The sequence below is a fragment of a genome, unplaced genomic scaffold (assembly GCF_019419815.1).
Source record: "Pyrus x bretschneideri cultivar Hongxiangsu unplaced genomic scaffold, Pyrus_bretschneideri_v1 Contig12, whole genome shotgun sequence".
NCBI classification, from domain to species: Eukaryota; Viridiplantae; Streptophyta; class Magnoliopsida; order Rosales; family Rosaceae; genus Pyrus; species Pyrus x bretschneideri.
Window position 1 is genome coordinate 7,188,222 of NW_025999413.1, and position 19,771 is coordinate 7,207,992.

A 19,771-nucleotide genomic window follows, 5' to 3' on the forward strand; every position below is an offset into this window, starting at 1 on the left:
TTCGTACGGTGAAGATGTGAAGATACGTTAATCGTAAATAAGGGACAAGTAAGTTCTTCCATGGGTCGAACACAAATATTATCCAAAATGTTGGAATTTTGTTGAGTATTTCAAAATACAAATTCATTGCAACGGTTTCTTTTCCTCCCATTCACTATGCCATATTATTGTTTTTTATTTGATATTATTGCATGGTCGTTTCATCACTTATAGTCTTATTTCTAGCTAGCCAACTCATTTCATTCATATTATAATTGAGAGTTAAATGAGGGAGTTATAAATTGTGAAGTGCCATCTTGATTAACCCATTAATTGGGTAATTATATAGTCTTAACGTTTTAGACCATTTGGTTTTCAAATAAATATATTCTCATCTATTCCTTCCCCCCCCCCCAAAAAAAAAAAAAAAAAAAATCACCGCTGAAGCCATCCCTTTACCCATTATTGAATCATCACTCTTCAAAGTGATATCCTTCGAGTTGTTGACTCGATCTAAGTATTACGTGTGTATGTTTACAAGGATCATAGATTGTTGTATGATGGAGGGTAGGGCGGTACAACCTGTTACACCAAGACATTGTCTTAGATGGGCAAAATCAACTCTTAAGGACAGTGAATTTACATGCCTCAACCTAAAATCTTGTCCTAATTAGTGATCGATGAAGAGAGTTCTCTACCTACAAGAGATAAGTATTTTATCATATTTGGTTTATTATATTTAATAAATTGTGGTGATAAAATTGTGATATACAAATATTAATTTTATGTGATTTGTTGTAGGAGAAGTAGCATCCGAATCGCCAATATTTCCATCACAAAAAACTTTATGGCAACACTTATGTCCCCCACTTGAGAGATAGCTCATTGTCCCACTTACAAATAAAGTATCTTTTACTGCAGAAATTTCATAATCAGAATCGTTCAATTTCTTAATCTTCATTTGAAGATTTTTTGTGGAGATGTTTCGTAAATGAAGATTAAGAAATTGAAAGATTCCAATTATAATATTATCTATCTGTAAGTGGGAAAACAATCTCATCTCAAAAAAGAGAACACAAATATTATTCTTCACAAAACAAACCCAGAAAAATATGGGGATGGGTGATGAGTCATTAAGTGGTGACAAAAAAGAAATGAAAAAGAAAACCAAATAAGGAGACGATGAAGCCAATAAAATGCCGATCTCGATCACTTGAAAACTTAAAAGTCATACGAGTCGCTTGCAAGTAAACATCTCTAGCTAGCCTACAAGAGTCTGCCATTAACTGGTCTACAAGAGTTTACCATTAGTTAGCCGACAAGTAAACATCTCTAGTTGTTGTTACTTGTTGGCGTCGCGTATCAGCCAATTGTTCTCAGTTGAAGTCAAGCTATTAAGGCCAAATTTGTCTTGTCCCACATGATAAGGCATCGCCAATTAGTAATTACCATTCATGTTCTTGTCAAGATAAATACTGAAAGTGACATTAAGAAAATATAGAAATTGCATTCATAATTCAATAATACAAAGGACCAACACAAGGGTTACATCAATAGCATCCAAAAATCTAGAGTTTCTCCGGCCACAGTAACAAAGGGCTAAAGCCCCATCGAAACCCGAAATTACGTACTCCTTTGATGGACAACAATTACTCGTCCCTTCTCCTTCTTACGTCCAAGATGCCACCATTGGCTAAACAAAAGAATATGCAGGAGCAGACTTGTTAATCGCAAAACCATTCCTTGGATTGCAACAAGGCAGAGCACTTATCCATGGAGTCAAGTCGATTATTGTACATCCGTATGATTGAAACAGTCGAGCTAGCTAGTAGGTTTAATTCTGTGTTAATCACGCTAACCTCTATCGGCGTAAGTATTTTCATTCGATCAGTCATCAATCGATTATCACCATAAATATTCTAGTCATGCTCAACATGCATTCGAGTCTTACAAATTGTTTTCTGTCCATTTTCAGTACTTATTTTTGGTTGCACAACCAAAATGTAGATTATGCCAACAAAATTTTAATTTTAAGATATGATACAAACGTCCCTACTTTGCCTCTAATATTTTACAGACACCAAGCCATTTATAAAGTTTGGAAGAAAAAAAAAAGTTACATTGTACATGTTCAATTTCCATACACTAGCCTTCATGCACACGCCCACGTGTGTGCATAAGGCATTTTTGAATTACGGCATGTTATGCGTGACTTACACATTTTAAATGTATTTATATGCGTAAATTGACAAAAGAAAAGTCAAATATTTGAAGTAAATGAATAATCTTAGATCATGTTGGAAGAAACCCCTCATAAATCAATTAAAGTAACTGAATCCATATAATAAAAATTAGTCTCTATTGAATTTATATTAAGAATAGAGAAAATAATATTTAATAAACAACTGATTGAATCACATTACTGCTAGCCCATTGTGACGTTAAGCCCACCCCCTCTCCCTTAGTGTAGATAATATCGTTTGTTCAAAAATAAATAAATAAATAAACAACTTATTGAATGACATTATTGCTAGCCTATTATGAGGCTAAGCCCACCACCTCTCCCTTAGTGTAGATAATATCATTTGTTAAAAAAATAAAAAAACAATCATTTGACAATAATCACATTATTATCCGCGTGCGAAATACCTTTTTTATAACCGGCATTACAGGCTCTTAAGATGAAAATTGCATTATTCCAACTTGGAACTTGCCACTCTTGTTGACTTAAAAAGTAAGCTATATGATTTTTTCCTCTATTTTAGGTCATGTGTCAATGAGTACCCCACCATTTAGAGTCTAGACAACCCTTTTTCTAATTATTACATTGTTTTGTTAATTTTAAATGAATGTCTCACTCCATAAGTTGAAGACCATTCTTCAAATAAACATAACACATCAATCAGGATCCTCATATATATAAATAGTTGATTTTTCAAACTTGTTGAAATTTGATTAGTTCAACTTTCTTATCTTTTAAAATTTCTATAGAAGAATAATCCTCCGGATTCCAAAAAATCTTTTGGTATAGCTAACTGATACGACAGTCTTCATTCCTAACTTATATTGTATGCGTGTTGACTATTGGGTATCCCGGATCCATGAAGTTTCTTGATTCACCAAGCACCCACGCACGTCCAACTACAACCAAACTATTGTGTTTAGTTTATGATTCACTAGCATTCATGCACGCGCATGAGCGCGTGCAGAAGGCATTTTTTTGAATCATGGTATGCTACGCGTGACTTACACGTTTTAAATGTATTTATATGCGTAAATTGACTAAAGAAAAGTAAATATTTGAAGTAAATGAATAATCTTAGATCATGCTAGAAAAAACCCCTCATAAATCAATTAAAGCAGCTGAATCTATATAATAAAAATCAGTCTCTATTGAATTTATATTAAGAATAGGGAAAATAATATTTAATAAACAATTGATTGAATCACATTATTGTTAGCCTATTGTGACGCTAAGCCCACCCTCTCCTCCTTAGTGTAGATAATATTGTTTGTTCAAAAATAAATAAATAAATAAACAACTTATTGAATGACATTATTGCTAGCCCATTATGAGGTTAAGCCCACCTCCTCCCCCTTAGTGTAGATGATATCATTTGTTAAAAAAATAAAAAAAACAATCATTTGACAATAATCACATTATTATTCGTATGCGAAATACCTTTTTTATAACCTGCATTACAGCCTCTTAAGATGAAAATTGCATTATTCCAAACTTGGAACTTGCCACTCTTGTTGACTTAAAAAGTAAATTGTATGATTTTTCCTCTATTTTAGGTCATGTGTCAATAAGTACCCCACTAGTTAGAGTCTAGACAATCCTTTTTCTAATTATTACATTGTTTTGTTAATTTTAAATGAATGTCTCACTCTATAACTTGAAGACCGTTCTTCAAATAAACATAACACATCAATCATGATCCTCATATATATAAATAGTTGATTTTTCAAACTTGTTGAAATTTGATTAGTTCAACTTTCTCATCTTTTGAAATTTCTATAGAAGAATACTCCTCCGGATGCCAAAAAATCTTTTGGTATGGCTAAATGATACGACAGTCTTCATTCCTAACTTATATTGCATGCGTGTTGACTGTTGGGTATCCCAGATCCATGAAGTTTCTTGATTCACCAAGCACCCACACACGTCCAACTACAACCAAACTATTGTGTTTAGTTTATGATTCACTAGCTTTCATGCACGCGCATGAGAGTGTGCAAAAGGTATTTTTTTGAATCAAGATATGCTACGCGTGACTTACACGTTTTAAATATATTTATATGCGTAAATTGACTAAAGAAAAGTCAAATATTTGAAGTAAATGAATAATCTTAGATCATGCTAAAATAAACCCCTCATAAATCAATTAAAGCAGCTGAATCCATATAATAAAATCGGTCTCTATTGAATTTATATTACGAATAAAGAAAATAATATTTAATAAACAACTGATTAAATCACATTATTGCTAGCCCATTGTGAGATTAAGTCCACCCCCATCCCCCTTAGTGTAGATAATATCGTTTGTTCAAAAAAAATAAAATAAAAAAAACTTATTGAATCACATTATTGCTAGCCCATTGTAAGACTAAGCCCACCTCCCTTTCCCTTAATGTAGATAATATCGTTTGTTAAAAAAAAAAAACAATCATTTGACAACTAATTTATTCACATTATTATTATCCGCATGCGAAAAACCTTTTTTATACCAGCATTACAGCCTCTTAAGATGAAAATTGCATTATTCCAACTTGGAACGTGCCATTCTTGTTCCTTAAAGACTTAAAAAAGTAAACTATATGATTTTTCCTCTGGTGGAAACAGTTCATATTATAAATCATACTATAAAGATTTTATATTTTATTATTATTATTATTATTGTAGATATGACATTTATAATGTGATTTACAATATGCACGATTTCGATTATATGAACGAAGTTTCGTAAATCGGTAACAAAGCATCTTAAGGAAGTACTCCTTCTCAATCTTAAGGAATCAAGATTTCCTCTTTAAAGTGATTCAAATGCCATACATAAAAGTTAAAACATGTGGATACCACCAAAGAAGAAAATTTGAAATTTTAGAGGACAATAACAATTCTCTGTTAATAAAATCTTATCATTTCTCCGGAAAAAAATAATCAAAATCATTCATTACTTCGGCAAATGTCCAACCCTCCCCCCAAACTTGAAAGCAATCCCAAATGGTTCACCACTCTCAAAAGACCAATTTTATTTTCTTTCTTCCCGAATCCCATTGTTTCTGCTCGACATGGGATTCAATGCACGACGGTGCTCGCCTGTTGCTCGACGATTGTAATTGCCACAGTGAATCAGAGAGTCAGGGCTCATTGCCCACCATTTTCTTCATCCTCTGCCCCTCCATCAAGGTTAGTCGGTCAGAAGTTGATTTGAACTCTCGAATCAATCCAAGAATTTAACCCCAGAAAACCCAATTCGATGAACAAATTCCCAATTTGTCAGTTTCGAGTTTGCCCAATTCGATTCCGAAAGAACCCACCGTTACAAACGCCACAATTTCTGGGAAATGTGGTGTCCTACAATACACTGATTGCAGGGCACCGTGATAAGAGCATTTCCAAAGGCGATGTCAAAACTGCCATGTAGGCCTACAACAGTAAAAAATGATAGCAAACTCTCTCCAACCGAGCCTTCAATTTCTTATGTGGCGTGGAGTCATTTGAAGGCAAAGCTTTTTGGTGTCAAATTTGACAGCAGATGTCAAATTCATTAAATGATTTTTTAATAGATTAATATAATATATATAATAAATGTTGTTATGTTTTTGAAATATTTGATTGGTTGGCTTAATTATTGGACTCTACAAAAAGATAAAAAGTTTATGAAATGACATTATTATTTAACATATCGTGTGGAGTAAAATATTGTACAAAATGTCAAATTACCATATAAGCTATCAATTATCATTTTGATGTTTAAAATTTGACATCTCTTTTGGAGATGCTCTAAGGGCTTTTGAGTTCGTCTTTGAAGTTCAAAAACTTGATGGCGAATAATGGATTGCACCAGAGTGTGGTAACTTTTAACACACTTATTGATGGGTTTTGCAAGGCAGGAAAACTACAAGAAGCAAATAGAAATTTTTGTGAGATGAACGCCGCGAATGTGGCTGCTAATACAGTAGGAGATGGGCAATGGGCTTTTCGAGAAGATGTCGAAGAACCGAGCGAATGCTGATATACTGACTTGTAATGCACTGATATTGGGACTCTGCAAGGAGGTTAGAACTAAGAAAGCTGCGTATCTGGTTAAAGAAATCGATACAAATCACTTTGTCCCGAATTTCTCAACCTTTTCTGCCCTTACTGTCGGGCAGTACGTGCGAATGAATGCGGATCGTGCCTTTGAGTTATGTTTGTCAGATCCTTATGTTGTAAAGTCACTTGAATTCCATCACTTCCAATCTCAATCATTATGTCCTGCTACTGAAGGAAATAAGGAATGGCAATTAAGTTCAGACCATTCCTTCTTGTTTTGTTGATTCAAAAATCCGGCTCAAACTCTTCCGGTTAGACCCGATTCTCGGGTTTCTGCTCCAGGTGGCACGGCACTTGTTTAACTGCAAGTCGAGCGTTTGCAAATGCCAACTATGGAGAGAGATAATATCATACAATAGAGACCTAGAATGCAAAAGACACCAAAACAGTAACTCTTTAACAGCGTAATGATACTTATCAGAGATTCTAGCTAGGACCAAACGTGCGTACAACAAATATCGGAATTACAATTTTCATCTAGCTAGGGCCTGCTCGAACCACCTATTTAGATATAATCAGAGATTCTCACTCTGTCATGATTCATCTTCACCAGCTTCAGCAGCAGCTATCTGGGAATCCAATGTGTTTATCAGCTGCTCACTTACCGTTTTTGCCACCGATACCATGTCAAGAATGATGCTTGGATCTAGGCCTGCACCACCCCGTTTGGTCAAACCGCAGATGTGCCCCTGCCTATTGACGGAAATTGAAACAGCCGGGCTCATTTGTGATTCCTCTTCTGAAGTGGCATCCACAATATAGTGCTTACCTACCTGAAAAACATATGCACATGACTCAGTACAGGGCTAAAAAGCATTTGCAATTTGCTATATTTTCAACTCTGCAGTTGGATTAAAATACGCTCAACTGAGAATCCATTGCCAAAAGAGAAAACAGACCAGATCCACTTTTACCACCCAAGAGGCAACATCGAAGAGCCACCGAGAGTTCTGCTGACAGCTCCTCACCCCCTCTACCCTGCAGAAGGAAAAAAACAACAGCTTTACAATAAGTATAAATGCATTGGTCCTACAAAAGCAAAATAGATACTCGTTCTCTGCAATGGACCAGTAATTCGTACACCAAAAGGAGAAGTTCAGATTCTCTAATGAACAACTAACATAAACTGAGATATAGTACCTTCGTATTTTATCAGAGCGTGAATTCAACAAAAACAAAGTAGTAAACTGTCTACAGGATCTTGAAGAAACCAAGATCTCTATACAACCTCAATTCACACAGTAAAACATGAGAAGGAAGCAGATGATAAAAGTGTTAACCTCAAACATTGGTGCTGCAGTTGGACTGCAATCAACATTTATAAAGACCTTTCCTTTGTCGGGTTGCAGCGCAGTTGGCCTTCCAAGTTCAGCCTGCACTCGGTCATCATTACCAGCAAATATGATAGTATGAAAAACAGGGGCAGCTCAAATAATCAGACTAAAAAATTACCTAAATTTGATCAAGGACATTCCAATAGCATGTAAAAGTAAGCATGCGCTTAACATCAAGACCGCAGTTATACCTTCACACTGGCAATGACATCTGTAGCACCCATCCTGACCCTTGCCGAGCCATTTGCCTGGGCAACGGCCACAAAGAACGGAAATTATAACAAAATAAGTAAAATTTCATGTCACACCAAAAAATAAAATCCATTATTTTTAGTGAAACACATAACAGATATTAACCTGGGAAATAACTCCAGTTTTGACATTGATGGGCCGAGGCGTCAATCTTTTTCGGCCATTAGAACGAATGTCCTGAGCAATGCCACCCTGTATAAAATACTTTTCTCCTATGGATAATCCCACCATTTCTGAACATATGATATGAAAAAACATTTCTCATCGAATTAACTTCATAAATATCAAAAAAATAATTATTACAGCAACATAATACGTATATAAAAATAATAAAAGCAATAAATTAAAAACTAAAAACAAACGCAGCAATCCTAAGCGCTCATATGTCTCAGAGAAACTCTACAGTTTGCTCAATCAACGTAAACAAATAGCTCAAAGTAAAGGGCAGCCACTTGGAGTGAAAAATTATGAACTTTTCAACGATTACTAACAAGCAATGAGGAATAATTACCGAGCAGAGACGATGATGACGAAGCCCTTATCAGTGAGAGTCGGCGGCGGCGACGCTGCGGCCGAGAGGAGATGCAGAGGGAAAGACTACTAGCGGGAACTGCATCCTCTAAACGATAATGAAGGGAATGTTCCCCCATCTTTTATTCCGTGAGACGCTCTAGTTAAACGCCTCGTGTCTTGAACTAAATCCAACGGACGATATATGCTCTACGTATTACTTTTCTCAACCGTCAGATTAGTAGACGATGACGTGGCGCGAGCACATCGCCGGTGAGGGGATGAGACCCATACCCGTTTCATCCAGCACATCAACTGGCCCTAACCGAAATTTCCCGAATCTTCACCTGTTGAAAAATTAGGGTTTTCATTTTCTAGGGTTTTGCATTCGGTTTGTCGGTGAAATTCAACCGATGGGTCGGTCCCGCGCGGTCTATCAGGGCGCCGTCGACAATCCCAATCAGAAGTCAGTGCAATTTTCACCAATTCGCTGCAAATTTTCAAGTTTTATCAGATAATTAAGCAATTCAAATTTCCCAATTATGTCTCACGGAAAGTTGTTTATTTGTTGGATAATTTGCAGTAGGGGCAAAAGAAAGAGAACGGCTTCGGGGGCGGAGGTGGCGTAGAACAGCGGCACAGCTCAGAAACCTGTGGCCCAAGAAATCAGCGAACCCAAAGGGGCTTTCTACCATTGCAATTACTGCAATAAGGATATTTCTGGGAAAATTCGGACAAAGTGTGTGGTGTGTCCAGATTTTGACCTTTGCATTGAGTGCCTCTCTGTTGGAGCTGAGCTTACGCCTCACAAATGCAATCACCCTTACAGGGTTATGGTCAGTCCCCCCTTACATTTTCAAAGTTGCTTTCTTTCTGATATCTTAGACTCGTTGAAATTGCTTGAAGAAATTTTGAATTTTTAAGCTTTGGGTGTAGCTTTAGTGGAATTTAGAATCCGGAAATGGGAAAAAAGGCGAGACTGGGATGACCTTAGAGTAAAATGCATTAAAAGGGAAAAGATTGACTCGGTTTTCTGACCCGAACTGAGGCTCTATATACTGCCTGCAAGTAAGAATGTTTTCCTTAGAATGCAAGCAACAGCCCCGTTTAGATTCACCTGAAATCTGTATGTAAACAGCTACGAGTAATTGTTTTATTTGTGTACGTAGTAATTTTTCGAGCTTGTTATTTCATTTGACTATATAGGAGATGCTTTCAATATACCATGGACTATTAATTAAGCATGCATTTGCGGACTTTTTGGTTTTTAAACAGGATAATTTGGCTTTTCCACTTATTTGTCCAGACTGGAATGTAGATGAAGAGATGCTACTGCTCGAGGTATTGAATAAACTGATTTCTTCTTTCAATTATTATGATAAACTTTTTTTTTTTTTTCCCCGTGAAACTAATAAATTTTGTCTACTATCACTTGTTCTTTGATCATGCTGTTTAGGGTATTGAAATGTATGGATTTGGGAATTGGACTGAAGTTTCTGAACATGTTGGAACGAAAACCAGACAACAATGTATTGATCATTATAAAGCTATATATATGAACTCTCCACACTTTCCTCTCCCAGTAAGACCATTGTTCTAATTAAGGCATGTCCACACACCACACGTGATATACACACATAAATTATATAAAAAGCAAAAATTATTACTAATAGTTTTCATGATATCCCCTTAGGGCATGTCTCATGTTATGGGAAAGAGCAGAGAGGAGCTTCTTGCTTTGGCTAAGGGGTCTGATTAAATCAAGAAAGGTTAGTTCACGTTGAGTCCATAGTAGCTGAGGCCTGAAAGCAGTTATGCTTTGGTGTATGATTTATGATTTAAGATGCCTCAATAGTTTAAGATCGAACCATTCAGTAGCTTAAGTGATCTTTTATTAGGCAATTTATATTCAAAGGATCCACGAATTGTTTTCCAATGCTCTGTTTCATCTGTTTGTCATAGATAGTGATGATCTTTTGAATTAATTAGAATGTCTGTCTCGTATGCTCAAATTATCTGCATTAACTATGCAGGAAGCTCGAACTGCAGGTTGTACGACAGCTTCTGAGGCCAGTAGATACCTTGAAGAGAAGAGGAAGAAGGAAGCGGAACAAAGTGCCCTAAGGACTAAGGAAAGCTCTCAGGCTGGTAAAGGCTTGCAGATCAGCCCTCGGGGATCTTTTAAGGGATCCACTGTTCTGCATCCCATCAGCAAGGACACATATTTAACTACGCAAGCTATTTCAAGCTCGTTGGATTATTGGGATATCACTGGGCTAGTTGGGGCTGATTTACTATCCGAAACTGTAAGAATGCCAGTCTCAACGTGATTTTGTATTTATCCTTTATACGTGAATTGTTCTTTATGATACGATCAATGTGGCGTAATACGTGCAGGAACAAAGACTTCGCAGTGAATTCAGAATCCTACCTTCACATTACCTTAACATGCTGCAGACCATCTCCACAGAGATTGTGAATGGCAATGTTAAGAAGCAAGCGGATGCCCATCGCCTGTTCAAGGTTGAACCGAGCAAAGTCGATAGGGTTTACGACATGCTTGTGAAAAAGGGAATGGCTGAAGCATAGTTATGCCTCCAGTCTCGTTCTTGTAAACCTGTACAGTACTGTTTCTTAATTGAAGGGGAAAATCCCATTCGTATCATCTCGGGATTCCTGGGAGAACTTTTATCCTTCATGCTCATATAACAATTAGGCACCAGTGAAAATATACCGTGCCTAAACACTTATACAACTTGGGAGTAACCAAATACAGAAATTTAGAGTCATAAAACAGAATAATGATTTAGATATTTTTCTTTTATACAAGCGATAATAGAGACGGGATATCAAATATTGCCTTGATAGTGTTGGTTTTAACGCGATAATAGGGACGGGATGCCAAACATTACCCTTAATTATGCTGGCTTTAACACGGCCTTTATAACTTTTTAAATTTTTTAATTTTATTTACCATCGTATTGAATAAATCAACAGAAATAACATATATGATTAAAAAGGAATATGTTTTAGAAGTAAAAACAATGCCGAAAGAACAAGAAACAGAAAGGCAAGCCTGCAAATATTACAAGAGCAAGCAACTTGAACCTGAACAAAACTAGACTAGACTAGGCTAGAAAAGAAGGCTCTTCTCATTTGTTTTTGGAAGTTTTAACGAAAAGTCTACGGTAGTGTTCACTTTAACGAAAAATCACATTTTTACACTAAAAAGTCAAATCTGTTACTATTCACTTAACCCTTTATTTTATCCTTATCGTTAAAACTCAAAGTTTTCAAATCTTTTTCATTAGTTTTCCTATTGTTTTTTGGGAAAATTTGAAATATATCCAATTTTATAGGGCACCTTTTGAATTAGGTCTAATTTTTAGTGACTTTTAACTTTTGAAATAGGTTCAATTTTTAATTACTTTGAACCCATATCAAAAAATTTCTTGGTTTTTTGTGTGTGGGGCCAGGTCAACATAATCTCTCTCTCTCTCTCAAACACAAATCATTCTGCAGCCTATCCGACGATATCACCCCCCAAGTCAAAAGTACCTTACATAACCCCACGGCCTACAGGCCATAGACATCACAACAAAATCTCCATTTTGCTCTCATCCTTCCCTACTCTGCCTGCCGGGTATTGCTTTGTTTTTAAAAACACCGTTCTATTCTAAATTACTTTAACGCGAAAAGTATTCAACTAGCTCAAATGTTACGGAAGTGACCCGATGGATTGTATCAATCAACCTCACTTAATATGCATCTACCTACACATTTAATCAAAAAAGAGGCTTAATGGATTGTTCATATCAACTTGCTTTAATACACGTCGACTTACTCATTTGATAAGAAAAAGACATGATGGACTGTTTAGCAACCTTCACCAATGCACTTCAACGTACATATTTGAGTAACGCATTATGTGGCAGCTGATGTGTAAATACCGCACCAATCAATGATTCTATCTCATTGAATTTTAATCAAATGCATTATCACATTTCATATGTGATACTCCAATGTCTGATAAATCTAACATTACTCTATACCAAAGTTATGTTTAACCCCCTACACTAATCAATCTGCTGCACCAAAGTCCCAAAGGTGCAGCGTCGTACCCCCGGAACACGCTGCGACATGTCGTTCATCGCATACGAAAGCGTTGACTTCCCCAATCATCTCCATGAAACTGTCCAGAGAGGCCCCTCTCTCCACCTCCCATACCCTCACCACCCCACCGCCGCACATTAGCGCGTACCCTTCGTTCATGCACCCCATCACCGCCATCTGCGACGCCCCACTCACGATAAACCTACACACCTCCTCCAGTGTGTCAGTCCGGCGCACATTAGCCAAACCCCTCCTCCCCACTATAACGAACGCCGACCTGCTCACGTCAGCCGCAGTCACAATTATCCCTCTCCTGTACTCCTCCTCGCTCAACACAAACCCCTGATTCCTAAGATCGAAGACAATCACGCGCGCGCTCGTGCACGCCACGGCCGTTTCCCAACTCGTGACTCGGACTCGGCCTACAAACTCGGTCATCTCCGTTAGCATGTGCCACCCCATCAGGGCTTCCTGATCCGTCAATGTCCCGCCGACGAAAGTCAACTGTTCAGTCAAACCATTCCAAATGTGAAACGCCCGACCCGGAACACCCGCATAGAGCCCGACCCACCATCTTTCGGATCCAGTGAAATCAACCAAAACCCCATCATTTACCACGTCGCCCAAGTGGGCCCTACGAGCGATCTGCGGGCCGTTGATGATCGCTACGTGGATGTCTCCGTCCAGCATGGCGAAGATGAGAGTGGAGTCTGTTATCACGATGCCGGTAACGGCCCGGGAGAATCGGCCGAGGCGGTCGCGGGGTTGGGGCCGGAAGGTGCTGACATGCAGGCGAGTGGCAAGGTCGAACAGGCGGACGGTGCCGTCGGCGAAGCCGCAGGCGAGATGGGCGTCGGAGAGGGTGAGGCATCGGCAGGTGAGGCCGTCGGGGTCTTCCACGCCGGACGGATCGAAGTAGAGGGTCGTGTGGGTGGACCTCTGGGTTCGGAAGTTTGTGGCCGTCCGATGCCAGTAGACGTACTCGTCACGCCACCTGTCGCGAAGAAGAATTGTCCGGCCCCAGATACGGCGGGTAAGGCGACGCCAGAGAAGGTCGGAGCGCGAGACGGCGCGCCACGTCGAACAAACCTTCACATCGGAAAAATGTCACGTACGCGATCAGTTTCAGTAAGTAGGTTACAGCTCGTTCATGCATGCACGTTATATTGAATGGAAAACATGAAAGCTAAAACGCGTATGGCTTCTCTATTTTTTGTGCATGCAATAAAAATAAAAAAATTAATAAAATATATGCTTTCTAATTATATGTGGAGAGATGGGAACGCATGCATGAGTAGGTAGGGTTATTATGGGTATTTAACGAGGAGGAGGATTCTCTACCTTTCTATGCCCTCTTATTTGAACGGTTACGATTAAAAACAAAAAACAATGTGTAAGAAGAAGGGATTGGAATAGGAGGGTAGAGAATCCTCCTAGGTTTCAGATTTGATGGGCATGTGTGTTAACCAGTTAAAGTAATGACAGTGTAATAATACAATACACGAAGGACAAACCGACTAATACAACTTCGACCATCTCCAGAGAAGCTATAAAAACAACTAAAAATTTATTTAAAAAAAAAAAAAAAAAAAAAACTCCATAAAATCATCCCCAGGAGAAATTTTAAAATTTTTGTTAAAATAGCAAGAGAACAGTACAGTGTCAAACTCTTTATTTCCAACAATATTATAATCTAAAGAACTCTATATATATATATATATATATATATATATAATAAAGTGAACTGTTACTCTTTAAATGTAGTTATTGTTCATGTATTAAATGTTAAAAATTTAATAAAACTCAATGATAAACTCGTGAACCAAAGAGTAAAGAAAGAGAAAATGTGATTTTAGAAAATGAGTGAATTAGATTTGAATTGTTAATAATAAATATTTAAAATTTGTTAAAATAGAGTGTTATTGACATAAAAAGTTAATTGAGCAGCTAAAATAATTTTATGACACTATTCACTCACTAGTTTAACAAGGTTTAAAACTAGTAACCAACTTGGAACGTAAAAGTATTATTCATTTTGTTTAACCAATTATAGAGCTAGGATTCAAAATTCTTCCAAAGTGCAAAAGAAATTTCACTGAACTAATATTTTAGTTATAATAGCTAGTGAACAATGCCAGAAAGCTATTTTAACCAGTTCATGTAACTTAACATCTTCAACAACACTGTATTTTAACATATCTTTGATATGTTACTAGTTCTTCAGGTTAAAAATTCTCTAATAGTTAGTAAAATTTTGTCGTGGTGCCAGGAAGTGGGGATAATGTAGCGATTAAAGATTTAGATCTCTTACTATTTGTACGTGGGTTGAGGTTTTTGGGCTGTTTGCAAACATTAGGGCAAAATAACTACAGGTAGAAAGCATCACCATGGAATGTGAAGAGAAGCCAATGCAAAACCCTAGCCCCACGGAGGAGACAGTTGATGCCATGCGCGTAAACCCTAGAGAGAGAGAGAGAGAGAGAGAGAGAGAGAGAGGGAGAGAGAGAGGGGACCTAAAAGGTGGAGCGCGAGGGCAGGTGGCTCAGCTGGCAATCGAGAGAGAGAGAGAGAGAGAGAGAGAGAGAGAGAGAGAGATTATAGGGAAGGAGAGTGGAGAGTACGTAGTAGTAGTATAGCAGCCGGGGAGTGTAAGAGGAGTGAGGAGGAAAAGACATCAGTCAGAGTAGGTCTAAATAAATAAGTGGCAGCTGTGTGGTACAATTTTCGTCTGCAAATCTCTCGTCTCCCTCCCTCCTTCGGAGGATTCTCTCATTTTTCTTTTTTTTGTTATAAATTATGTCAATATTTTATATTTATTTTTTATTAAAATAATAAGATAAAAAATAAAATGTGAGATAAGAGAGTGAAAGGGAGTGCGAATAGAAAGAGAGAATCATATTTCCTCTCCTGTATCTGTCTGGATTGCTGCTTGCTTGCCTGCTGTAAGAGCTTTTTATTTGATATCATGGATACTAGAGACTGACACCTCTCTCTCTTGCTCTCTACATTTATTATTACTCAATCCAACTTCTTACAACATATAATATATATATAATGTATATGTATGGCACCTGCAATTACAAGACTGCTCTATTAATTTGCATTCCACAAGATTATATGTGATTTTCTAGTTTTACTAGTTACAATAAGTACATCTAATTTCGGTTATAGAAATTCGAACTTAGACTTGGCAGGTAATCACATTATTGTTCTAACTAATTTAATTAAACTCAGCGGGTCGATTTTATACTAGAACTTTTGATACATATATAAATACATAATTGTTCATAGGACCTACATATATAACACTGTAATATCATTAATTCAATATCCATGGGAAACAATTAGCGTACCTAGCTAGAGACCATGAAACGGACAAAGATCGACCATCTAGAAAACTATGAACAAACATATACATATCTTGACATAATAAAAAAATAGGATTGCAAATTTTGCGTGCTTCACCACACATAGTTGCCTTTCAATTCCAAGAAACGTGTAGCCAAAGTCTGTCCTGTTAAAAAGCAGAGAACTTTTCATCCCTTAACCCTACTTTCTTTGACTCCTCTAAATCCCACCCGTGCGTGTATTACTCACGTTTTCCTGCTCTAATTGGATCTTCTTTCCTTTCTATTTTCTTTTTTGGTTTTTCTTGCTATTGGAGACCCCATCATGTTCTTGGTAGTAATGGTTTCATGCTTATCATGTAATTTGTGATATTATTTTATGTTCACAAAAATATTGATTTATATCGCATTGAAATCTATCATGAGCGAGATTCTGTTTTGCAAAATCAAAAAATATGTTAGTGCTCAATGTCTGCCACCGACATGCACAAAACGAGATTGCGCTATTAAATAAAAACACAACTTAATATAATATGTAAATTTAAATATATCAACAGACATGTCAAACTGTGAGACAAAAAAATACAAACTTCATTACGATGGTTGTAACTTCCTTCTTAATCTTAGAAGATTATACTTATTCAAGCATATGTACCCATACATACAATATGTTCAACAATAAGGGTGAAATTACTTTAAATTTAACATACTATAGGTTAATCAATTTTATCACTCTAGCTAGGCTCCAAAACAGTTTTCAAACATTCAAGAAAGGACAAAGCAAATAAGAATCATCAGAAGCAAACAAAGAGAAAAAGAAGTCACCAGAAGGTATTGCATTGGAAGTAGCAAGAGACAAGCACACCTCTGGAGTTGACCAGTAGACATCAGCTTGTAAACCAAACAAGCATTGGGCTCCATGTACTTTATGACATATGCAGTTGCATCAGTTGCATGCAAGGTTTTTTTTGACATGGCACTTCAACACCCATCAACTGTCAAGGGATCTCGACATCTCAACCCGCTCCTCAATCCATGCTTATCTGCCTCCCTCGTATGGAAAGTCGTTTGGATTCACATCAAGCGCAAAGGTCCATTTTCTTTTTACGATTTTCTTCGAACTTTTTGCATTTTCTAGGGCATGAATTTCGACTTAAAATTCCTTTATAAGATTCTAAATCATTTTCATCCATAATTTGATAGAGTATTAGAGTCGTGAATTTCCTTGATGGATGTGGTTTTTCATTAACCTACTAGTCCTTCGAGTTCAAATTTTTCATCTTACATTTTATTCAAGTTAAGACTTTTAAAGTGGTAAATATTAGATGGTAATACTATTTTTATCCAGTGCCATTTTGTTTTGTTACTTTTTAGATGTCAAAAACATAATCTCGTAAATTCCAAAAACATAAAATAATCTATAAAAAAGACCCAGCGGTAATAGATCCCTGGAATCTTGTTCTTGTGGACTTGCATAACAGATTTATAATATTAATTATAGAAAAACAGAAGATGAATTTTTGTACGTTACTGGCATGACTATTGTTGTACTTTGAACTCCAATTTAGTCTGAATTAAAGTGGACTATAATATTCTTGAATATAGTACCAAAAAACTCCAAAAATTAAAGTGGACTATAATATTCTTGCATATAGTACTAAAAAACACCAAAACAAAAAAGAACATTAATGGCTATGGCAGCGAAAATATAACTGCGAGACAGACGTTAGCTAGATATAGAAACGTAAAGTTTTATGTACAATCCAATCCAACCAGTCTCTCAGCTCCCTAAATTTTGCTATATAATTCCAATTTCCATACACTGCTAAGTGATAAAACCAAGCTTTAAAGGTCCTTATCCGAGAGAAGAAGAGGAAGAAAGGCATCCCAATAAAAATTTGAAGAAAAGTTCAGTCAAAAAAGTAGACAGAGGGAGAGGGATTGCTAGAGCTCGTAAGGGCGAAAAAAGGGAAATTTAAAGCCAAAATAACCCTTTTTCGTTAGATTTGGAAAGGGAAAGAAACGAAAAGCCAAAGAAGCCAAACACAAACCTCCTACTAGTGAAAGGGACATTAAATTATTTTTGCATAGAAGAGAATTGAGAGCATGACCCTTCAAAAAAGCAATTACCTTCTGAAGCAAAACAGTTTCTTCTCTCGAATGTAGCTAAACCAACTAGTATACCAGAACAGTGTGTTTTCCTCTCTGCGCTCAAGCTCGAATCTTTCGCTCTGTAAAAAGGTGCCACTATACTATCTGGAGGACTAGAACAAAACCCAGAACCCGTTATAATTTCTCATGTTTTCACAAATAAAGGGAAGAAAAAAAACCCATAACCCAATTTTTAATATATTTAATTTTTAGGGGAATCATCAATTGAATTAATTTTGGTCTGGCAGGTTTTTCTAGTGTATTTATGCATATGATGCTCTTTGACTAGACTAATATTTTCTCCATTTTGGAATAAGAACCATCAGTTTCTCAGTAAGACCTAGCCGGATTCTAACGCTGCGTACCATGCCAAAGATCTCCCAAAATAATCAGAATTATATAATAAGCACACAATTTTTCACATATTTCACATTGCAACACAACTAGTTAATCAAAAGATTTCATTGTTTAATCTTATCAGAAAACGTACCTGAAACACGTTAGCAAGGGCTGGAGCAGCCGCAAGTCGTCCGACGGAGCGAGAGGCTTCAATGGCAACTTGGGCGGCGAGGGCTTCCACAAAAGGCTCAGGCCAGACCTCGTTTACGGAACGTCGTCTGGAGGAGGATGGCCCTTCGAAATCACCACCTCTTCGTACACTGCTAGGACCAGCTGCATTGGCACTGTCGTTTCCATTTCCGTCATGGGATGAGGAGGAAGACGAAGATGATGAAGTTGATGGAGCCGAACTGTAAGAGGTAGACATGAAAATGACAAAGAAAAAGGTGGAGAAGAAGACACAAGGACAAAAAGGTAAAGGTATGGATAAAGACACAATTCAAGCGAGGGACCCAGAAGAAGGTCTGTGTGATTATTGGATATTTATATGCAATTTCACACTCTCTCGCTCAATAAAATAATTTAAAACATAATCAATGTTGCATCCACCTCATACATGGGAGACCATATTTCATGACGAGGGTCATTGTTGTGTGGACGTATTCGATCAATGCAATATAAATCATTTTAGGTGCACCTCTTTTTCCAATCAAATGTGATTAATATATTTTTATCTTAATAATTTTATAATCAATGATCATAATCATTCATTTTTTTAATCAACATTTAAAGATCATTTTGTGAAAAAAAAAAAAAACGAAAAAACGAAAAAAACAAGTTAAAGATAGTTAATCAAAAATACAGAAAGAAAAAAAAAAAGAATTCGCTTGAAAAATAATAAAGTTGTTATTTTATAGTGCAAATTAATGGATTGACAGTGTTCATTTTCTTTAACAACCAAAAAACTAATGTTATACAATAAAAATAATGTATCATTTTAATTTTCCCTTTCCGCACTTATCTTCTTGTTTTTGTCATATATTCAATCTTCGTTAGGGGGAGAAACTTGCATCGGGAATATAGGAATGCGAAATTCACTCACATTCACAGTAATAAATTGATAGTGAAGATAATCAATTTATGACATAATATTATGGAAAATGAAGAACAAGATTTTCTTGTTTATTTTTGTAAGTTAAAAAGGGGCCGGGTCCGACCTAATTAGAGAGGGGGTGGGAGGTTGATTTAATTTCCCGGCCTGCATGGATGGCAGTGGGGAGGGGGTGCGGTTTCTGAAACCGCAGGGTTTATGGATTAGCCCTGGATTTTTCGGGGGATTTTTAGCCCTAGCTCATGTTCAAGTAAGGTCGCATCTCCCTGTATCTGTATCAATTGCAGATGATTGTCAAGAAAATGGGCATTGC

At 36.9% G+C, this 19,771-nt stretch overlaps 3 protein-coding genes across 7 annotated transcripts in view; 1 reads left to right on the top strand and 2 right to left on the bottom strand.

The window, feature by feature from the left end:
- The window catches only part of LOC103935063 (exosome complex component RRP42-like), an 88,826-nt gene extending 80,270 nt beyond the window's left edge, over positions 1 to 8,556 (bottom strand). For 2 of the 4 annotated variants that reach the window (XM_048578224.1, XM_048578226.1), the window contains exons 1-5: positions 8,399 to 8,556; positions 7,993 to 8,120; positions 7,827 to 7,883; positions 7,582 to 7,674; positions 7,201 to 7,330 (exon numbers count right to left, since the gene is read on the bottom strand). In XM_048578224.1, the coding sequence (XP_048434181.1) occupies positions 7,201 to 7,330; positions 7,582 to 7,674; positions 7,827 to 7,883; positions 7,993 to 8,120; positions 8,399 to 8,537 (547 nt within the window). In that variant the 5' untranslated portion in view covers positions 8,538 to 8,556. Of the gene's footprint in view, positions 1 to 6,690; positions 7,075 to 7,200; positions 7,331 to 7,581; positions 7,675 to 7,826; positions 7,884 to 7,992; positions 8,121 to 8,398 lie in introns of those variants that run through there. The other 2 variants (XM_048578227.1, XM_048578225.1) reach the window with 2 other exon arrangements.
- Positions 8,557 to 8,810: 254 nt separating this feature from the next.
- LOC103935062 (transcriptional adapter ADA2-like) lies at positions 8,811 to 11,062 on the top strand. The gene is made up of 8 exons (XM_048578471.1): positions 8,811 to 8,863; positions 9,032 to 9,233; positions 9,673 to 9,738; positions 9,854 to 9,979; positions 10,091 to 10,146; positions 10,241 to 10,271; positions 10,431 to 10,703; positions 10,795 to 11,062. The coding sequence occupies exons 1-8, from the start codon at positions 8,811 to 8,813 to the stop codon at positions 10,984 to 10,986; spliced, it is 999 nt and encodes a 332-aa protein (XP_048434428.1). The 3' UTR covers positions 10,987 to 11,062.
- Positions 11,063 to 12,279: 1,217 nt separating this feature from the next.
- Positions 12,280 to 19,348, bottom strand: LOC125467805 (transcriptional regulator STERILE APETALA-like). Of its 2 annotated transcripts, none has more exons than XM_048578228.1 (2): positions 18,499 to 19,348; positions 12,280 to 13,599 (listed from the first exon to the last, which is right to left on the bottom strand). In XM_048578228.1, the coding sequence occupies exons 1-2, from the start codon at positions 18,772 to 18,774 to the stop codon at positions 12,478 to 12,480; spliced, it is 1,398 nt and encodes a 465-aa protein (XP_048434185.1). In that variant the 5' UTR covers positions 18,775 to 19,348; the 3' UTR covers positions 12,280 to 12,477. The 2 variants fall into 2 exon arrangements, with proteins under 2 accessions (XP_048434185.1, XP_048434186.1); XM_048578229.1 differs by having other exon boundaries at positions 16,683 to 18,640.
- Between the last annotated feature and the right edge of the window lie 423 nt (positions 19,349 to 19,771).